Below are 19,438 nucleotides of genomic sequence, written 5' to 3' on the forward strand. Positions count from 1 at the left end.
GCTAATTGTACAAACTGTTCATCCGGAGAAGTAGAGGATGAATACCATATCTTACTTGTATGTGAAACGTATTCCTATTTAAAGTATAAATTTCTCCCCATGTTGAAAGGTAATTAAACTCTGAAAATCCCGATATGATGTTTCTGTATTCTTAAAATATGTCTTTATAAATAAATGACAAATGTTAATATCCAATCTGCATTGTACTATGGGCCTTGATGCCTAAATTACTGAATACACTGTCTGTCTGTAAAAAGTGGAAATATATACTGCCAGTATTTAAAGAACTGCTGAATCATTATTGTATTTAGTTCTTAAGAAAACAACAAGTGAACGAGATCACAACAACTTCCGCGTTCCCATTGAGTCATTTGACCGAGTCACAACTCACCCAATGAAGATAACTCTTTACCCACAGAGCAGAGACGACTGGATCACCTGATCACAACATCGGTAGATACTGTCTATTTAAATATAGCCATGGGCACGTCACTTTATCTTTCTCTTCGCGCATGTGTGTATTCCCAGCTCTGTATCTAGGCTACACGCTTGAGTGGGAATGCGTCATAACATCTCCAATGTCAGCGGCTTGGAGATGGTTCAGAACATGAGCTGCAATGAATGCGATGGTTCGAGTGTTTCTACTCCAGTAAGTATAGTCCTTCTTGACGTTGTTTCCCAGCTTGACATTGTATGTTTAAAATGCTAACAAAACTACCTAACATTTATTCTCGATGAGGTGACATGTTGATACTCACGACAAGGCTGTTTGCGTTTATTTTGTGTGTAAAGACTGCAGACTATCAGAATTGACAATATCCCATGTCTTATTTTAATTACGTCAGATATAAAACATTATACATGATGAAAACAGGCCGATATCATTCTTGAAGGTATACCCAGAATATTCAGATGTATCAGAACTGAAGATGAAGCACCCCGTAATCATTTTGTCCCATCAACAAATGTCGTTCGTTTCACACCGAGGCAGGATTGATCCATTTAGCTCGATGCTTGTCGTGATAGGTTACAGTGTGGCACCTAGCCGGAACGTCATCTGTCGTTGTTCATGCAGTACGCATCGTGTATACAACGTGCTGAAACTATACATATTCGATATTCGATATGAATTCACCATGCCTTTTAGAAAGTGGTCAAATGAAACAAATGTAACATTTGGGATAACACGTTCTTAGTGAAGTACACATGCTCATTTTTTGTGGGAGCCTCGGTGGCCGAGTGAATGAGATCGCTGTGTGCTGCCGATAAGGTGCCTCACTCTGAAATAATTCCAGATGGAACTAAAACATGAACCAAAATGTGTACTTAACTAAGACGATGTTACTAACAAATTTACCACGTGTTACATTCGCTATGGGTTGATACACCTATAGTCGGTGTCAGTTCACATCATGACTGTCCATTGTAAGGCCAACAATTTGTGAATGAACATATTTGTGGTCAGATTGCAAACCGTCGACGAACCAGGAAGACACATCCACTGAGAAATATAATATTGTAGCAATATTTTGACCTGCAAATACTTGTTATCCACATCCCTTTATCGTCGACAGCACTCTTTCATGCATGTCCATTTCACCTAACACGGGTGACCCGCCCGTGAAGATCCGGGGTAGAATAGGTCTTCAGTATCCCATGCTTACCGTAAAAGGCGACTATGCTTGTCGTAATAGGCGACTGATCAGCTCGCTGGCGGTGGTCAGCTCGCTGACTTGGTTGATGCATGTCATCGTAGCCCAGTTGCGTGGATTGATGTTCATGATGTCAATCACTGGATTGTCTGGTCCAGACTCATTATTTACAGACCGACGTCGTACAGCTGGAATATTGCTGAGTGCGGCGTTCAACATATCACAGGTTATTAATGCATCTGCAGATATGGATGAATGTTACTATCTATATTAGTTTGAGGTTATCCCCAATGACAAGGTCTCTTCAACGTAGTGCACAATCAAGGGTCCGATATAACTGCCTCATGAGACACACTGGTTTGTTTGTTTGTTGTTTAACGCCGCACTCAGCAATATTCCAGCTATATGACGGCCTGGTATACATATGGCACGTCGCATATGAAGGTAAATTAAAGGTTTCAAACTACTTTGCAAAGCATTTTGTAACCTATGTAAAATATATGTTTACTATAAGTACATCACCCGAAATGTTCACGCTGTTGATCGGTAGAAATTAAGTTATGACTTGTCATGTTAATAAAAGAGACAAAACCTTTTACATATTTCTAAGGAATCTGTCAAAAACAATGTCGCTTGTATGATTCCGACTGTATCATGAGCGTGTGTTTATGAATCACTGTCAAATGGTGATGATATCAGGCTTTCGCGGAAAGGTAAGCGTTTTCTTTGAAATTTTGAGAATCAACATGGTATTAATTCTACTTGTCTCAAATATCTTCCTTGATTGCATTAAAGATCATGGTTGATCTTTGAGACAGGGATTTGGGAGTACATTTGCTGGACCCAGAAATACGTCTTTCTTTGTACGGAATTTTCTGAAGCTAATTGAACAACCTGGATGAATTGTGTTCCTATAGGAAAAATAAATTGTTGGTGGTACCTGAAATTTGAAATTTTGAGGCACATTTCGGGAAACTTAAACTAAACTTAAGGCATCAATTCTCTTGTTTGCAAAATTTCAAATTCAAGAACATAGGTCTCTGTCTGCTTTAGAGGAGTCTGTTTCTCGTTTGGCCAAACGTTTCAAACCAATACATGAACTATACTCTCTAGTCGATATTGTCGGCTCTTTCTGTTTGTAGAAAATCCCAAATCGTTTAAAAATCCCCAAATCAACATGCTAAATATAGATGTGAAACAGGAAGATGCGAGGTCACACAGCGTTTCTTAAGACTTATCTTTAGAGAGGAAAGAAAGAGATCTGAAATTTTATAAATACATTAACCTATTTAAATATTCCCATGGTGGGCTAACAATATATGCATTGATGTTTCCTTTAATGCACTTCAAACGATACAGACTCTGTCATTACGTAACCATGGGAAACAGATGTAGGTAGCTCAGCACACGACGTCGTGCTGAGGCATCCGTGCGTGCAGACAAATATACCGAGCCACCGAGCCTGAGCCCGGGTGACCTTCATGTACACAGTGCAACAAAGACGTCACTCTTACGGAGACGGTTGTCGCAACTCGCTTTGCAGAGATACCTCACTTGTGCATGTGATTAAAAACTGAACACATATCATATATCTCAGTAGCTTTGTCTCCCTGGTTCGTCGACGGTTTGCAATCTGATCACAAATATGTTTGTTCACAAATTGTTGGCCTTACAATGGACGTTCATGGTGTGAATGGACAGGTTGACCGGCCATAGGTGTGTCAACCCATAGCGAATATAACACATGGTCGATTTGTTAGTAACATAGTCTCAGTCAAGTACACATTCTTGTTTAAAATAGAAATAGGCTCAGTCGTAAAGGAGTATTTAATAGCATGTCAGATGCCGAACCTCCACATGAAGAGCACTCTATGCGGATTCCGGGTTAGAAGAGGTCGCAATTCAGCAACCTATACTGGGCCCTGTTCCACAAAGCGATCTTAGTGCTAAGTCTGTCGTAAGTCTATGTTAAAGTATGGGAGTTACGATCATCTTAGCGCTACGCTTTGTGAGAGGCGGCCAAATGGATCGGGTAGTCAGTTTCGATGTCCAGTCACAACAACACGACGGCGTGGATCGATGCTCATGATATCAATGACTGGTTTGTCTAGTCCAGACTCCATTGTTTACAGTCCGTCGCCATATGGCTGAGATATCGAACAAACACACCGTATATGAGTGGGTATGGTTTTACGCCGCTTTTAGCAATATTCCAGCAATATCACGGCGGGGGACACCAGAAATGGGCTTAAAAAAGTGTACCCATGTCGGGAATCGAACCCGTGTCTTCGGCGTGACGAGCGAACGCTTTAACCACTAGGCTACCCGACCGCCCCACATACCGTATGTGGAGTTCTTGTGTGATTTAGTATGACAAGTATATATTCATTTAGGGGGTGCATTCTGTTTTCAGTATATTCGTTTGAATAATTGACTTAGTGTTCTTTTGGTTTTGCTTACCCAGTTCTAACGATATCCTCGTCAAATGGGAAACAGTGTTCTGATGGAAAACGTGGAAGTTGAGAATCAGAAAGGAAAAACGGACTACCAGTTGATACTACGTAAAAACTGGGTATTCCTCAAGGACAAGCTGGAACCCGAGAAGGCCCTGGACTACTTGTATCAGGATGGTGTCTTTTCTGAAGCAGACCGTGACACTGTCACATCTAAGGCGGTACGGAGGGACAAGTGTGAAACCCTACTAGACATGCTAAAGAAGAAGGGACCTGATGGATATAAGTCCTTCTGTGTCGCGCTAGATAAAGAACAACCCTTCATCAAACAACGCTTGGACAAAACGTCCATTGAAAGAGGTATTAAAATTAGTACTTTTTACTTCACATGTTCACTTCTTAACAAAATAGTACTACTCTATCAATTTTAACTTCCGCGATGATGCGGCCGTCAAACCAGCTGTTTCAATCAGAGTGGGTTTATAGTGATTTAATAGCCTCCGATTGACCAATCAGAATCGAGTAAATTCCAAATTCATGGTAGAATGCACATTTCTTGAATGTTCAAAACAGCAGTAAATGCAAAAATGAAAATATAAATTAAATAGGAAAAGAAGGTAAGATTAATGACGGTTGTTCCATGCACATATGTTGTAACGATTACTTCTGAAGTTTTCTTGACATTGTCGGTGGGTTTTGGGGTTTGAGTTTGGGGAAGGAAAGAAACTTTTAGATAAGATACCTCTAATTAGCCTTATAACCCAAACTCAACATGTTCTTAAGGTGCTGTAGGTCTCCTGTATGAAAGCAAATTAAAGACGTCAGAATATCTGGAGAGACAAACCAGAGGACTTGAAGAAGAAATCGGACGTTTACAAGAGGTACGAGTGAGGTTTGTTTGTTGTTTGTTATGCCCTGTGTAAGTCGGCTGCCTGTAAATAGTAATAGTCAATGCCAGAGAACAACCATTATGCACCGGAACAGATTCCATTTGGCGTAAAGGGCAAACTGCTCTGAAAATTATATGAATGGACCACTGAAAACCAGTGTTCGCAAAAAGAGGAATCATGTCCTGCTCTACCGGCAGCACCCGCCACTCACACCATGCATAAAGGTCAAGGATTTTTTGTCTGACGTCGCACTGCAGTACTCCGTTCATGCGACGGCGGTCTGTAACAAACAGGACAATTATGTAAGCGATGAAATAGAACATCCAGATACACAATACTGAGTGAGTGAGTGAGTGAGTGAGTATGGTTTTACGCCGCTTTTAGCAATATTCCAGCAATATCACGGCGGGGGACACCAGAAATGGGCTTAAAAAAATTGTACCCATGTCGGGAATCGAACCCGTGTCTTCGGCGTGACGAGCGATACCTTTAACCACTAGGCTACCCGACCGCCCTCAGATACACAATAGTGCATTTACTGATTTCGATATGTTAATTTTGAATCACGTCTGCTGAGTACAAGTGCCGAGATTCTACTGCTGACAAGTAAAGAAAAACGTTTAAGAAATATACTCGTTTTGCAACACAGTTGGGGGCAGTTTTCATGTCTCGGCCCATACATTAATTACTTTTGTTGTTGACTTAGCTTAGACAAAGCTATTGAGCTTATGATGCATATCGGGGAAACGGCAGAAACATCAACCCAGTCCAAGTAAACATAGTAAACCACGAGATATGAATAAGGCACAGTGATTGATAGTAGTAAACTACGGTTATAACGAACACGCTTATAACGAACTGACGGATATAACGAACTTTTCCCGACTATTTGCTGTAGTTATGCTGTATATATGCTAATAACGAACTACGGTTATAACGAACTAAAATTAGTAGTCCCTTTGAGTTCGCTATAACCGTACTTTACTGTATGTGGACATGTTAATACTTCACAGAGCGGTTGTTGTTTTTAAAAAAAGTCCTTTCATTTTTAAACAGGAAAACAAGCGGAAACAAAGCAAAATAGAAGAGTATGAAAGGCGAATGATACAGCTTCAGGACCAGGAAAACACATTAAGATCACAAATATTATCAAAAGAAGTCCTCTTCGTCTATCTCATTCAGGTAAATCTCATGGACATTTAAACACATTCACGGTTCCTCCAGGTTCAAGTCTATGTAGATAACATCATGACGTGTTGTATCGATGCTCTTGCTGTCGATCGCTGCTTGTCTGGTAGTCTGTCATACAGACCCTGAAACAAATATATCCAATACATCATATGTAAGTCTATATATTTCTCCATATATTATATATATTTCAGATGCAATTTAAAGCACATCAGGACATGCAGAAATATACAGTATGAATGAACACATTTAACTGTCTTGTGTATATTTTTAGATGCAAGACATATGTAAAATCAAAAATTATTTCTGAGGGATTCTGACGATGAACTTGATATCATACGCGCATTCGGATTGGTTTGTCGTATTTTCGCACATAACTTTCATCGATAGGGGGACGAGTCGTCTTGCAGGTTACGGAAAGGGGCGAGTGGTGACGAATGTTCCTGGTGGTGTGTCTAGTGTGATGACCGTGTGCAAATGTATTGATCGTGCCTTCATTTTGTACATCGGAATATACTGAAGACTTCATTGTCATCTTCATGCGTGTTAATTCTTTCTGTTTGCAGGACTATAAATTGAAGTTGAAAGAAATGGGGAAAGGTATGAACAACTGGTCTAATATTCGTTGAACATTATCGTGAATCTTGACAACATCTAAAGCCATGACATCAGTTATATATTGAAATGAAAAACGCCTTTACGTTTGGTTTTGGTGTAAGCAAACCGAACGCTTCAATGTTAACGTAGTTTTAAATTCAAAGCGTGGTACACTTATCTGTATTAATTCCCTACATAGTCATGAACTCTGATGATCAGATGGCATGGTGTAAATAGAGTAGTTAGAATAAATATTAGATGAACCCTTCGTATTTGTGTTGTTAGTGTGAATGATAAGTAATCGTCATTAGTATTTAACAGCTGAATATCACATGCCGACGGAGAGAAATAAGTCGATTTGAACAGTATTTCACCTATTTAACGGAAAGGGACACGGGTGGCACCGCGATTTGCTGTGCAGAGTTCCGTCGCTGAAACGTTCTCCTTGACACCGGCAGACCATCGCAAGACCACAAGAGCTGTCTTCAGGGCCCATTTGCACAAAGCGATCTTAGCGCTAAAACTATCGTGAGGCTTTGTTAAAGTATGGGAGTTACGATCATCTTAGTGCTAAGATCGCTTTGTGCAAGTTGGCCCTGTTAACAATGTGCTGTCCCAGTCTTGTTTTCGGAACCTCAAATGATGTCTACACAAAATTGGGCGTATCGCCGGCAGCGGGGCCAGACGTTGTGCTCCTTCAACCAGGGGGCACGGGTGGCCCAGTCGTCTAAGGCGCCGCGATTCGCTGTGCAGAGTTGCGTCCCTTGGTCACGCCAGAAACCTATGATTGTGGGTTCGATTCCCGGTCCGCCCCGGTTATGTTTCTAGGTTTGTCAGCACCATACCCGTGCTCGTGGGTTTCACCGAAGTGGTAAACGTCTGAGACCTCCATCTCTTCGAGCTTTCCTCCCACATTAAGCTGACACGCCGCGATATAACTGGAATACTGTTAAAAGCGGCGTTAAACCCAACTCACTCACTCACTATTTAACGATAGGTCAGTTTTATGTAGGAGTGAGCCTGACGTTTGCCACTTTGGTGAAGCCCAAAAGCGCGGGTATGGAACTGACAAATCCAAAAACGTGTTGTATTTTTCTTATTGATAGTATTGTGTGTGAATGGATTATTTGAAATCTATGATTCGTTGTCAGTGTCAAACCAAGCTCGCTGAACAAAATGAAAAAGGACAAAATTGACTCGTTTGTAACGTTCATCTTGAAGCCCAAGGGGAATATAAAGGATATAATGCTTCCGAATACTGTCATGAATGATACAGTCACCGTGGTTTGTCTCGACAGCACAGGTTTCAAAGAAGATTTGAAGACTTGAAATGAATATGTCAAATGGAAAAAGCCGAAGTCAGGTTTATCCGCTATACATGTAGCAGTTTATTATTGCAACTTAACCTTATAACATTTCAGCTATAACAGATCCCGTGTGCTGGCTGCACGATTCAGAAGGAAACAAAGACAGGATTCTCATGTGTACGTATGAAAACCTCTCTTTATCTCGGGGGCACCGGTGGCCCAGTCGTCTAACGCGCCGCGATTCGCTGTGCAGAGTTGCGTCCCTTGGGCACGTCAGGCTTTCCTCCCACATTAAGCTGACACGCCCTGATATAACTGGAATAATGTTAAAAGCGGCGTTTAACCAAACTCACTCACTCACTCCGTTATCTCCACGGGTCAAAGTGAGCCTCGTGTGAATCTTGGGTCAAAATAGTTCCACAGGTCCCCACTTTTTGTCGTCATACCTGACTGGAATTGGGTTCAGATTGTTCACTATGACGCAAAAATACAAGGTGCATGACAATGTTGGTTTGTCTGGTGCAGAGTATTGTACTTACCACTCGCTTACCACCTACTCGCTGTAATACAGCTGGATTGTTGCGCAACATTGACATTATTTTATGAGAATAAATATTTAAACAAAGATTGTGCTGAAGGGTCTGGAGCCCATTTCATATCTGACCGCCTCCGTGGTCTAGTGGTTGAGCGTCCGCCCGGAGAGCGGAAGGTCCGGGGTTCGATCCCCGGCCGCGTCATACCAAAAGACGTTAAAAGATGGTACTTGTTGTTACCCTGTCTGGCGCTCGGCATTAAGGGGCTAAAACAAGGACTGGTCGGCTCGGAGTCAGTATGCTGTGTCTGAGTGGGGTATTCATGTTCAACTGCGGCATGGTATCTCAGTGAGCTAGCACTATAAATCGGCATCAGTCCGGACTAGTACAAGCAGCCACACAAACACATACACATACATGCACGTCGCTATATAAGTGCAATAATCTTGGACGCGACGTAAAACCCAGTTTCACCTCACCATTTCATATCTACCGTATTCGACGTAATAAGCGCACAGGGCGCTCTCGAAATTAGAAATAGGGAGCTCTTATTAGAATATAATTTTGGTGAGATTAAGAACGAGGTTGAAAGATTGTAAATTTTGTGGTCAACCTGAAATGATATAAAAGAAGAATCTGTGGGTATTATACACGATAGATATATTTTCGAGAATTTAATTGCCCATAATTAAGGGTGCATATAACAAACGAGTGCGTATTACACACGAATAAATAAGTCTTGTGTTCATTGAACAATCGGAAAGGGTGCTAACTGGGATTTTTCAGTTAATAATATATTGACAAATAACGCCGTGGGCGCTTTTTAGAGCGGGGCGCTTATTACGTCGAATACGGTATTTCTAAATGTTGTAATTCATCCCGTGCGGGTAACTGAGACAGTGCCTATGTGTGAAAGTGGGCGGTCAGTTACTGTTAAATAAATATACGTCATAAAATTTAACTTAACCGACACAGATACTGGTGTTAGAAAGACTAGAATGGAACGTGCAAACAGTGCCAGATTATGCGAGCATATTCCTCTGTTAGTGTGTATTCTGTTGTGTATTTATAGATTTTTTTGTGCGTAGATGTTTTATATCCGTAACCATTGCCATGATTGCGATGTCCACTTTAACATGTTTAGTGTAATCGAATTGCCAACTGACAGCACAGTGTTACACTGCGGTGAGGTGAAATGGGGTTTAACGTCGCGTCCTAGATTACTGCACTTATATAGCGACGTGCATGTACGTGTGTGTGTTTGTGTGGCTGCTTGTACTAGTCCGGACTGATGCCGATTTATAGTGCTAGCTCACTGAGATACCATGCCGCAGTTGAACATGAATACCCCACTCAGACACAGCATACTGACTCCGAGCCGACCAGTCCTTGTTTTAGCCCCTTAATGCCGAGCGCCAGACAGGGTAACAACAAGTACCATCTTTTAACGTCTTTTGGTATGACGCGGCCGAGGATCGAACCCCAGACCTTCCGCTCTCCGGGCGGACGCTCTACCACTAGACCACGGAGGCGGTTGTCACACAGCGAACCGGTTGTCACACAGTCCGGACCCGTTTAGTACAAACTCGTCTTCTGTGTGATTACTATCGGGAACGTCTCTACATATTCATATAATGTTAATGTTGCGTAAATGAGTTTATCCCGACGCTTTAACTGTTACAGTCAGGAATAACGGGTCATCGTTGTAATGATCTACCTTTCAAGTTTTGGTACCCTGTTTACTGTACAATCCCCCTGCATTTGCTGTATATTTGCTGAATATATGCTTATAACGAAGTACGGTTATAGCGAAATAAAATAAGTGGTAACTTTTAGTTTGTTATAACCGTAGTTTACTGTATATCATTCGCCCAACTTCTTTTCTGTCTCGTTACAGGCCCCTTGTTGGTATTTGACAAGATGCAAGCATCTCATCCCATCAATAACAATCAAACGCTAGGCATCCATAAGGCCGCACCACTACGATTATATCGTATTATGGAAAAAAGTCATACTTTGGTTGACCTGTCAGACCTTGACATCTCGATCACATCTCCCACCTTGCCCCCTCGTCTGAACGTCGTCTACCCCCTCCAACCATTCATCCCTTCACAAAGAGCTCCGATGTACTGGGAAGCTGCGCCAGAGGTACATCTGCGAGAGATGCAGGTCTTTGCTCCTCCGCTTCTCGAGATAGGAATGTGTGATGAAAAAGAAGTATGCACAGAGAGTGGGCCGTGTCACCAGCCACACTCCTGGGGAATCAGTGTGGAACTCTGTTCCAGACATACATTGAAATACTGCACTGTGATATGGAGCGAGGGGAAACGTGTAGGATGCCTTGAAGGTGCCATGGCCAGTGCACCTGGGACGAGAGCTACACTGCAGTATGGCATTGTGTTGGATGTGGAAAACAGTAAACTTGGAATTCTTGACTTCAATAAAGGTGAAGTGTTGGGTACATTTGATGTGAGTTCTACAGAGTCACTGTGTCCTATGTTCGCGGTGGGGCAATTCGTGGACATGGCTGTGACATCGGGGAGTCACGTTTCCTTGACCAAGGAAAAACAGGACCTTATCTTACAGGCTTTGTCGTAACTTGAATCGTCGCTTACATGATGATAATCACTATAATTGCAGGGAAGTGAGTAATCCATGTATTACCATAACATGTCAATGATAAGCAAGTGAACAATTGTATATGAGTTATAATTTATATGTTACTGCAACAACTGCGTATTCGATAATTAACACCGCTTGTATGTGTCAGACTACGCATTGGTTGGTTGGTTGATTTATTGTTAAACGCCGCACTCAGCAATATTCCAGCTATATGACGGCGGTCTGTAAATAATCGAGTCTGGGCCAGACAATCCAGTGATTAGTGCCATGGGCATCGACCCACGCAATTGGGATCGATGACATGCATCAACCAAGTCAGCGAGCCTGACCACCCGATCCCGTTAGTCGCCTTTTACGACAAGCATGGGTTGCTGGAGACCTATTCTATCCCGGAATCTTCACGGGTCGACCATGCATTGAGACGGGGAAGGATGTATTATAACACATCCCATTCTAATTCTGGAAACCAATTTGTCCAGCAACTCTTCGCACCGGGTTCGGTCAAAGGTATTTACAGAATTCAACTGGTTTCATGGGTACATTCTGAGAAAGGACACAACATGATGAAATGTTAAATAATTATTGCATAGACTAAATATGTACGTAGTGCATGTCTACATATTTAGCAAAAGTAACACGTCAACGCAAGAGATTAACCTGTTTCGATTGTCCGACGAAACAGTGAGTGAGTATGGTTTTACGCCGCCTTTAGCAATATTCCAGCAATATCACGGCGGGGGACACCAGAAATGAGCTTCAGACACTTGTACTCGCCGACGAAACAGATTCCATTGGTCGTGAAAAGCAAAATAGCGGAGAAAGTTTTATGAGTAGTTATAGATCACCGAAAATCAATGACACCAGGTGTTAGCGAAAAGGGTAAGGACCAATGCCTAAACTGCAATAGAAGCGCGAGGACCGTAATCGTTCACATCATACTTTGCTTTGTTGTAATTACCGTATGTACATAGATGAATGTTGGCCATTTAAAGAGAAGACTAAAGTATTGTTTCGTATATATATATATATATATATATATACCGTATGCACATAGATGAATGTTGGCCATTTAAAGAGGAGACTAAAGTATTGTTTCGTATATATATATACCATATGCACATAGATGAATGTTGGCCATTTAAAGAGAAGACTAAAGTATTGTTTCGTATATCTATATATATACCATATGCACATAGATGAATGTTGGCCATTTAAGGAGGAGACTAAAGTATTGTTTCGTATATCTATATATATACCATATGCACATAGATGAATTTTGGCCAATTAAAGAGAAGACTAAAGTATTGTTTCGTATATATATATATATATATATATATATATATATATATATATATATATATATATATATATACCGTATGCACATAGATGAATTTTGGCCAATTAAAGAGAAGACTAAAGTATTGTTTCGTATATATATATATATACCGTATGCACAGATAAAAATGTTGGCCATTTAAAGAGAAGACTAATGTATTGTTACGTATATATATATATATATATATATATATATATATATACAATATTTTAACAATATAAACAATATTTTTTATATATATATATATATATATATATATATATATATATACCCTGTATGCACATAGATGAATGTTGGCCATTTAAAGAGAAGACTTAAGTATTGTTTCGTGTGTGTGTATGTATATATATGTTATGTATGATGTAATATAACATTTCTTACTTATGTTCGTGCCGAAAAATAAAGATATTACCAAGATTATTTATTTTATTGCATCTTGAAGTTTAAAATACTGAATCCATAAATTATCTTTGACTTACAACGGATTTTGACGTTAACGCTGGGACCACACAATGACTGAATATAATATTCATTGAACTGTGAATTTGTTTTTTACCACAGCCTTGAACATTAGTTCAGTTATATCACGGCGTGTTATATTGATCATGAAAGCGGAACGAAAAAAAGCTATGCAGGTGTTACACTTTTACCGTAAACGATAAAGCGACAAAATCACAATCAGGGCCCCGATCCACAAAGCCTTCGTAACTTACACATTTTGATACTAAAGTTACGACAGAAATGCTTGATTTACGATAGGTACTGACCACTCATAATTTTTCTCTTAACTTTACGAGATATTTTCACTAAGATAGCTTTGTGGATCGCTTTAGCTTTTTGTCATAAAGTTACGACGGGTTTTACGATGTTCGTAGCGCTACGAAGGCTTTGTGGATCGGGACCCAGGACAAATTTGGATTCGCAGCCGCGACCATAGGTTTCTGGAACACCTAAGGACGCAACTGTGCATCGCGAATTGTCATAACAACATAGAGAGAGAGAAAGAGAGAAAATATTTTATTAAGATGTCACGTGCAAATAACATATACAATATAAACAATAATCAACATTATTGCACCCAGCATTTACAGGCTTACGAGACATCGTATGTACATTAAAACATGTATAAAAGTATCTAAGTAAAACATTGTAACATCATCCTTTCTTATTCCAGCAGCCAAGGAACTGTCAATTTTGTTGGACACCATATTTTAACATTATATGTGCTTATTAAGATACCAAATGGTTGACTATTTTTAGTACAAAATAATAGGAAAAATAACCATCAAAACACCTATTTATGTGTATGTTAACACCAGTATGGTTAAACCATTTGATTAGTACCTACGTGCAAGTTTTAAATGTTAAGGAATATCTTCTAGTAAGAATACCAAATGTTAATTTCAAAAGACATAGTTTTAGACTGTTGTCGATGTGTAGATATCTAATAATATGAAGACCGTTACTTTTCAGGTAAAGTGACTTTACATCTCAGACAAGCACGTCTTTAGTCTGCTTCCTCCTGCGAAACATTTTTACAATTGTTGTAGCTAAAACACTTTGTATATGTAGGTTATTCATCAAGAGCTTATGTTTATCTACATCATGTACGGTGATGGTCACATAAAACTAAGTAAGGCCATAAATTAATCAACTGCATTTTACGCAGAAATCCTGCCATTCCCCGCCAGTAGACAAGACAGCCTCCCCGCACAGCGAGTGTGATGGTGTAACTGTGAAAGTGACTGAAGCGGACATAGAAGTTACCCGTTCATGTGATGTCTGTTGTCTGTACAAATGTCAAAATGTCTCCACTTGATGTAGTTTTCTGTTTCATCGTATTCTCTATTGCACAAGTGAAGCACAACATTATTATAACTGTTGATTTTGACGACGAGCCTTGACGACGAGCCTTGACGTCTGACTGCTATACTACACTACACAAGTAGGGCTGAACAAAAGTTTCTAAACAAATTTTAACTTGGTATGTGCTTATAAATCTATGCAACGTTGTACAAAACGCACTTAGAATTCGCATATAAATAGTTTTCTAGTAAAACACACACACACACAGTGGGTGTTGGGTCTTCTGCACAGCGTCGCTCCTGGCGTGTCACTGTCAACATGAAACTAATCAACGGAGTGGACATCGACATCAATGACACCGGGAAATAACTGATTCTGGATGCGCTGACATAGGAAATACACCAGACACGAGACTGTGTGATGTTAGCAGTGTAAGTGGCAGATTTACATCAACAGTCTTAAATAGGTCTTCAGCAACCCATGCTTGTCGTAAGAGGCGACTAACGGGATCGGGTGGTCAGGCTTGCTGACTTGGTTGATGCATGTCATCGTATCCCAATTGCGTGGATCGATGCTCATAGTGTCAATCACTGGATTGTCTGGTCCATACTCGATTATTTACAGACCGCCGTCATATAGCTGGAATATTGTTGAGTGCGGCGTAAAACAACAAACAAACAACAGTCTCAATACTAAAGTGAGCGAAGCGGACATAGAAGTGTCCGGTTTGTCTGATATTTTATGTTTACAAAAAAACAACGAAGTTTGCTGAATGTGCCGTTTTTGCTGCACGAGGGGGTTGTACAGTGTATAGAAGGTATTTAGAATTATCACGTGAGTATCTGCATGTTTACAGTATTGCTGTAGTACCTTTCAATACGAGGAGACACTGTGGTTTTGTTTAGAATTAACTTAAAAATTGATATGAAAATGAGTGAAGTGAAGTTTTAAAAAAACCACTTCTTTATGTCACTTTACCTGTCTGAATATTATAACTGTGTGGAAAACACACAATAACAGGTTCATGATCATATTATTTTCGCAGGAACTTTATTTGTGACACTTGCTGTTGTGTTCTGGTGAAATTTTAATAGCGATAGCACAAGACTAAGAAATGTTGCAAATAACAATTTTCTTTTCTTAACTGTAATCATGGACTTAAATACCGGATGTCAAACACAAACTGATGATGTCCTCATGGTCAGCTCAAGTTTACCAAATATGTTGGATCTTATGGAAATCGATGGAGACTCCAGTAAACAGTGTTATACTGACTGATGACTTCAACTCGGTGTACAGGGCTCTGGGGGCAAGCAATAAGCTAAAGTCCAGTTCAGTGTCACGCACGGACAAGGTCCAAAATCTGTCGGTTCTGGAACATGTTTGAGCCTTATAAAGGCTGTGGTTCTAACAACGTGTCTATTTGGATGCCCCGTCGTCTGTTATATATAGTCAACAAAATACAGTTATATCCCCGTCGTATGTATTATATGCAGTCAACAAAATACAGTTATATCCCCGTCGTCTGTTTTATATAATCAACAAAATACAGTTATATCCCCGTCGTCTGTTTTATATACTCAACAAAATACAGTTATATCACCGTCGTCTGTTTTATATACTCAACAAAATACAGTTATATCACCGTCGTCTGTTTTATATACTCAACAAAATACAGTTATATCCCCGTCGTCTGTTTTATATACTCAACAAAATACAGTTATATCCCCGTCGTCTGTTTTATATATTCAACAAAATACAGTTATATCCCCGTCGTCTGTTGTATATGCAGTCAACAAAATACAGTTATGTCCCCGTCGTCTGTTTTATATGTAGTCAACAAAATACAGTTATATCACCGTCGTCTGTTTTATATGTAGTCAACAAAATAGAGTTATATCCCCTCGTCTGTTTTATATATAGTCAACAAAATACAGTTATATCAACGTCGTATGTATTATATGCAGTCAACAAAATACAGTTATATCACCGCCGTCTGTTTTATATGTAGTCAACAAAATACAGTTATATCCCCTCGTCTGTATTATATATATTCAACAAAATACAGTTATATCACCGTCGTCTGTATTATATATAGTCAACAAAATACAGTTATATCACCGTCGTCTGTTTTATATATAATCATCAAAATACAGGTATATCACCTTCGTCTGTTTTATATATAATCATCAAAATACAGTTATATCACCGTCGTCTGTTTTATATGTAGTCAACAAAATAGAGTTATATCCCCTCGTCTGTTTTATATATAGTCAACAAAATACAGTTATATCAACGTCGTATGTATTATATGCAGTCAACAAAATACAGTTATATCACCGCCGTCTGTTTTATATGTAGTCAACAAAATACAGTTATATCCCCTCGTCTGTATTATATATAGTCAACAAAATACAGGTATATCACCGTCGTCTGTTTTACATATAATCATCAAAATACAGTTATATCACGTCGTCTGTTTTATATGTAGTCAACAAAATACATTTATATCACCTCGTCTGTTTTATATATAGTCAACAAAATACAGTTATATCACCGTCGTATGTATTATATGCAGTCAACAAAATACAGTTATATCACCGTCGTCTGTTTTATATGTAGTCAACAAAATACAGTTATATCCCCTCGTCTGTATTATATATAGTCAACAAAATACAGTTATATCCCCCTCGTCTGTTTTAGATATAGTCAACAAAATACAGTTATATCACCGTCGTCTGTATTATATATAGTGAACAAAATACAGTTATATCACCGTCGTCTGTTTTATATATAATCATCAAAATACAGTTATATCACCGTCGTCTGTTTTATATGTAGTCAACAAAATAGAGTTATATCCCCTCGTCTGTTTTATATATAGTCAACAAAATACAGTTATATCACCGTCGTATGTATTATATGCAGTCAACAAAATACAGTTATATCCCCTCGTCTGTATTATATATAGTCAACAAAATACAGGTATATCACCGTCGTCTGTTTTACATATAATCATCAAAATACAGTTATATCACCGTCGTCTGTTTTATATGTAGTCAACAAAATACAGTTATATCACCTCGTCTGTTTTATATATAGTCAACAAAATACAGTTATATCACCGTCGTATGTATTATATGCAGTCAACAAAATACAGTTATATCACCGTCGTCTGTTTTATATGTAGTCAACAAAATACAGTTATATCCCCTCGTCTGTATTATATATAGTCAACAAAATACAGTTATATCCCCCTCGTCTGTTTTATATATAGTCAACAAAATACAGTTATATCACCGTCGTCTGTATTATATGCAGTCAACAAAATACAGTTATATCACCGTCGTCTGTTTTATATAATCAACAAAATACAGTTATATCCCCGTCGTCTGTTTATATGTAGTCAACAAAATAGAGTTATATCCCCTCGTCTGTTTTATATATAGTCAACAAAATACAGTTATATCACCGTCGTATGTATTATATATAGTCAACAAAATACAGTTATATCACCGTCGTCTGTATTATATATAGTCAACAAAATACAGTTATATCACCGTCGTCTGTTTTATATATAATCATCAAAATACAGTTATATCACCGTGGTCTGTTTTATATGTAGTCAACAAAATAGGGTTATATCCCCTCGTCTGTTTTATATATAGTCAACAAAATACAGTTATATCACCGTCGTATGTATTATATGCAGTCAACAAAATACAGTTATATCACCGTCGTCTGTTTTATATATAGTCAACAAAATACAGTTATATTCCCGTCGTCTGTTTTATATATAGTCAACAAAATACAGTTATATCACCGTCGTCTGTTTTATATGTAGTCAACAAAATACAGTTATATCCCCGTCGTCTGTTTTATATGTAGTCAACAAAATACAGTTATATCACCGTCGTCTGTATTATATGCAGTCAACAATATACAGTTATATCACCGTCGTCCGCTATGGTCAACATAATACAGTTATATCCCCCTCGTCTGTTATATATAGTCAACAAAATACAGTTATATCCCCGTCGTCTGTTATATGCAGTCAACAAAATACAGTTATATCACCGTCGTCTGTTTTATATGTAGTCAACAAAATAGAGTTATATCACCGTCGTATGTTTTATATATAGTCAACAAAATACAGTTATATCCCCGTCGTCTGTATTATATATAGTCAACAAAATACAGTTATATCACCGTCGTCTGTTATATATAGTCAACAAAATAGAGTTATATCCCCGTCGTCTGTTTTATATGTAGTCATGAACAAAAAGTTGTATCACCGTCGTCTGTTTTATATATAGTCAACAAAATACAGTTATATCACCGTCGTCTGTATTATATTTAGTCAACAAAATACAGTTATATCCTCGTCGTCTGTTGTATATATAGTCAACAAAATACAGTTATATCACCATCGTCTGCTATATATATATATAGTCAACAACATACAGTTAGGTCACCGTCGTCCGCTATAGTCAACATAATACAGTTATATCCCCATCGTCTGTTTTATATGTAGTCAACAAAATACAGTTATATCCCCGTCGTCTGTTTTATATCAAGTCATCAAAATGTTTGGATGACATATTTGCAGCTAGGTCTAGTGTAAATAATATAAATATATACCGTTCTTTGGATGAATTCCTATTTTAGTCAGTTTGTTAGACATCTTAGCACTGGAACTTCACTTGGCAAATGAGAACTGATCACATTTATGCTATACCAATTTTCGTATATGTGCACGTTTGCGGCTGTCAGAATTGATGGGGGTCCAACTGAGGGTCATGGGGCTGGGTTCCGACTCTACATGCTACTAGAGCACCGCGTTACAGCGCAGTGAGATCCGAGAACCAGCTAGGAATGTCAACCGTTGATTTGCAGCTCCGAGAAGAGGCAACCGCAGCCACAATCCTCTGATGTCTCATCTAGAATATTCTAGGATTACCTACTTATGCTTAAAATTATTGAATGCTCAATAGAAGTGTCACCGTTCCCTTTAATTAACTAGTGAGCGGACAATACCTATTCAGTGCGTGCCT

General features: G+C 39.0%; 1 protein-coding gene across 1 annotated transcript; it reads left to right on the plus strand.

Moving 5' to 3' along the window:
* Positions 1 to 575: 575 nt before the first annotated feature.
* On the plus strand, positions 576 to 11,577 carry LOC139448160 (uncharacterized). The gene is made up of 7 exons (XM_071229679.1): positions 576 to 649; positions 4,117 to 4,465; positions 4,889 to 4,986; positions 6,052 to 6,177; positions 6,750 to 6,783; positions 8,202 to 8,264; positions 10,518 to 11,577. The coding sequence occupies exons 2-7, from the start codon at positions 4,138 to 4,140 to the stop codon at positions 11,216 to 11,218; spliced, it is 1,350 nt and encodes a 449-aa protein (XP_071085780.1). The 5' UTR covers positions 576 to 649; positions 4,117 to 4,137; the 3' UTR covers positions 11,219 to 11,577.
* The last annotated feature ends 7,861 nt before the right edge of the window (positions 11,578 to 19,438 follow it).

The sequence above is a fragment of the Haliotis cracherodii genome, unplaced genomic scaffold, assembly GCF_022045235.1.
Source record: "Haliotis cracherodii isolate W230 unplaced genomic scaffold, xgHalCrac1.p SCAF_7, whole genome shotgun sequence".
Taxonomy (NCBI): domain Eukaryota; kingdom Metazoa; phylum Mollusca; class Gastropoda; order Lepetellida; family Haliotidae; genus Haliotis; species Haliotis cracherodii.

Coding starts and splice junctions, on each gene's coding strand:
- LOC139448160 (XM_071229679.1), top strand. CDS start 4,138: ATGGGAAACAGTGTTCTGATGGAAAACGTGGAAGTTGAGAATCAGAAA. Junction 4,466..4,888: donor CAAAACGTCCATTGAAAGAG/GTATTAAAATTA, acceptor CATGTTCTTAAG/GTGCTGTAGGTCTCCTGTAT. Junction 6,178..6,749: donor TCTTCGTCTATCTCATTCAG/GTAAATCTCATG, acceptor TTCTGTTTGCAG/GACTATAAATTGAAGTTGAA.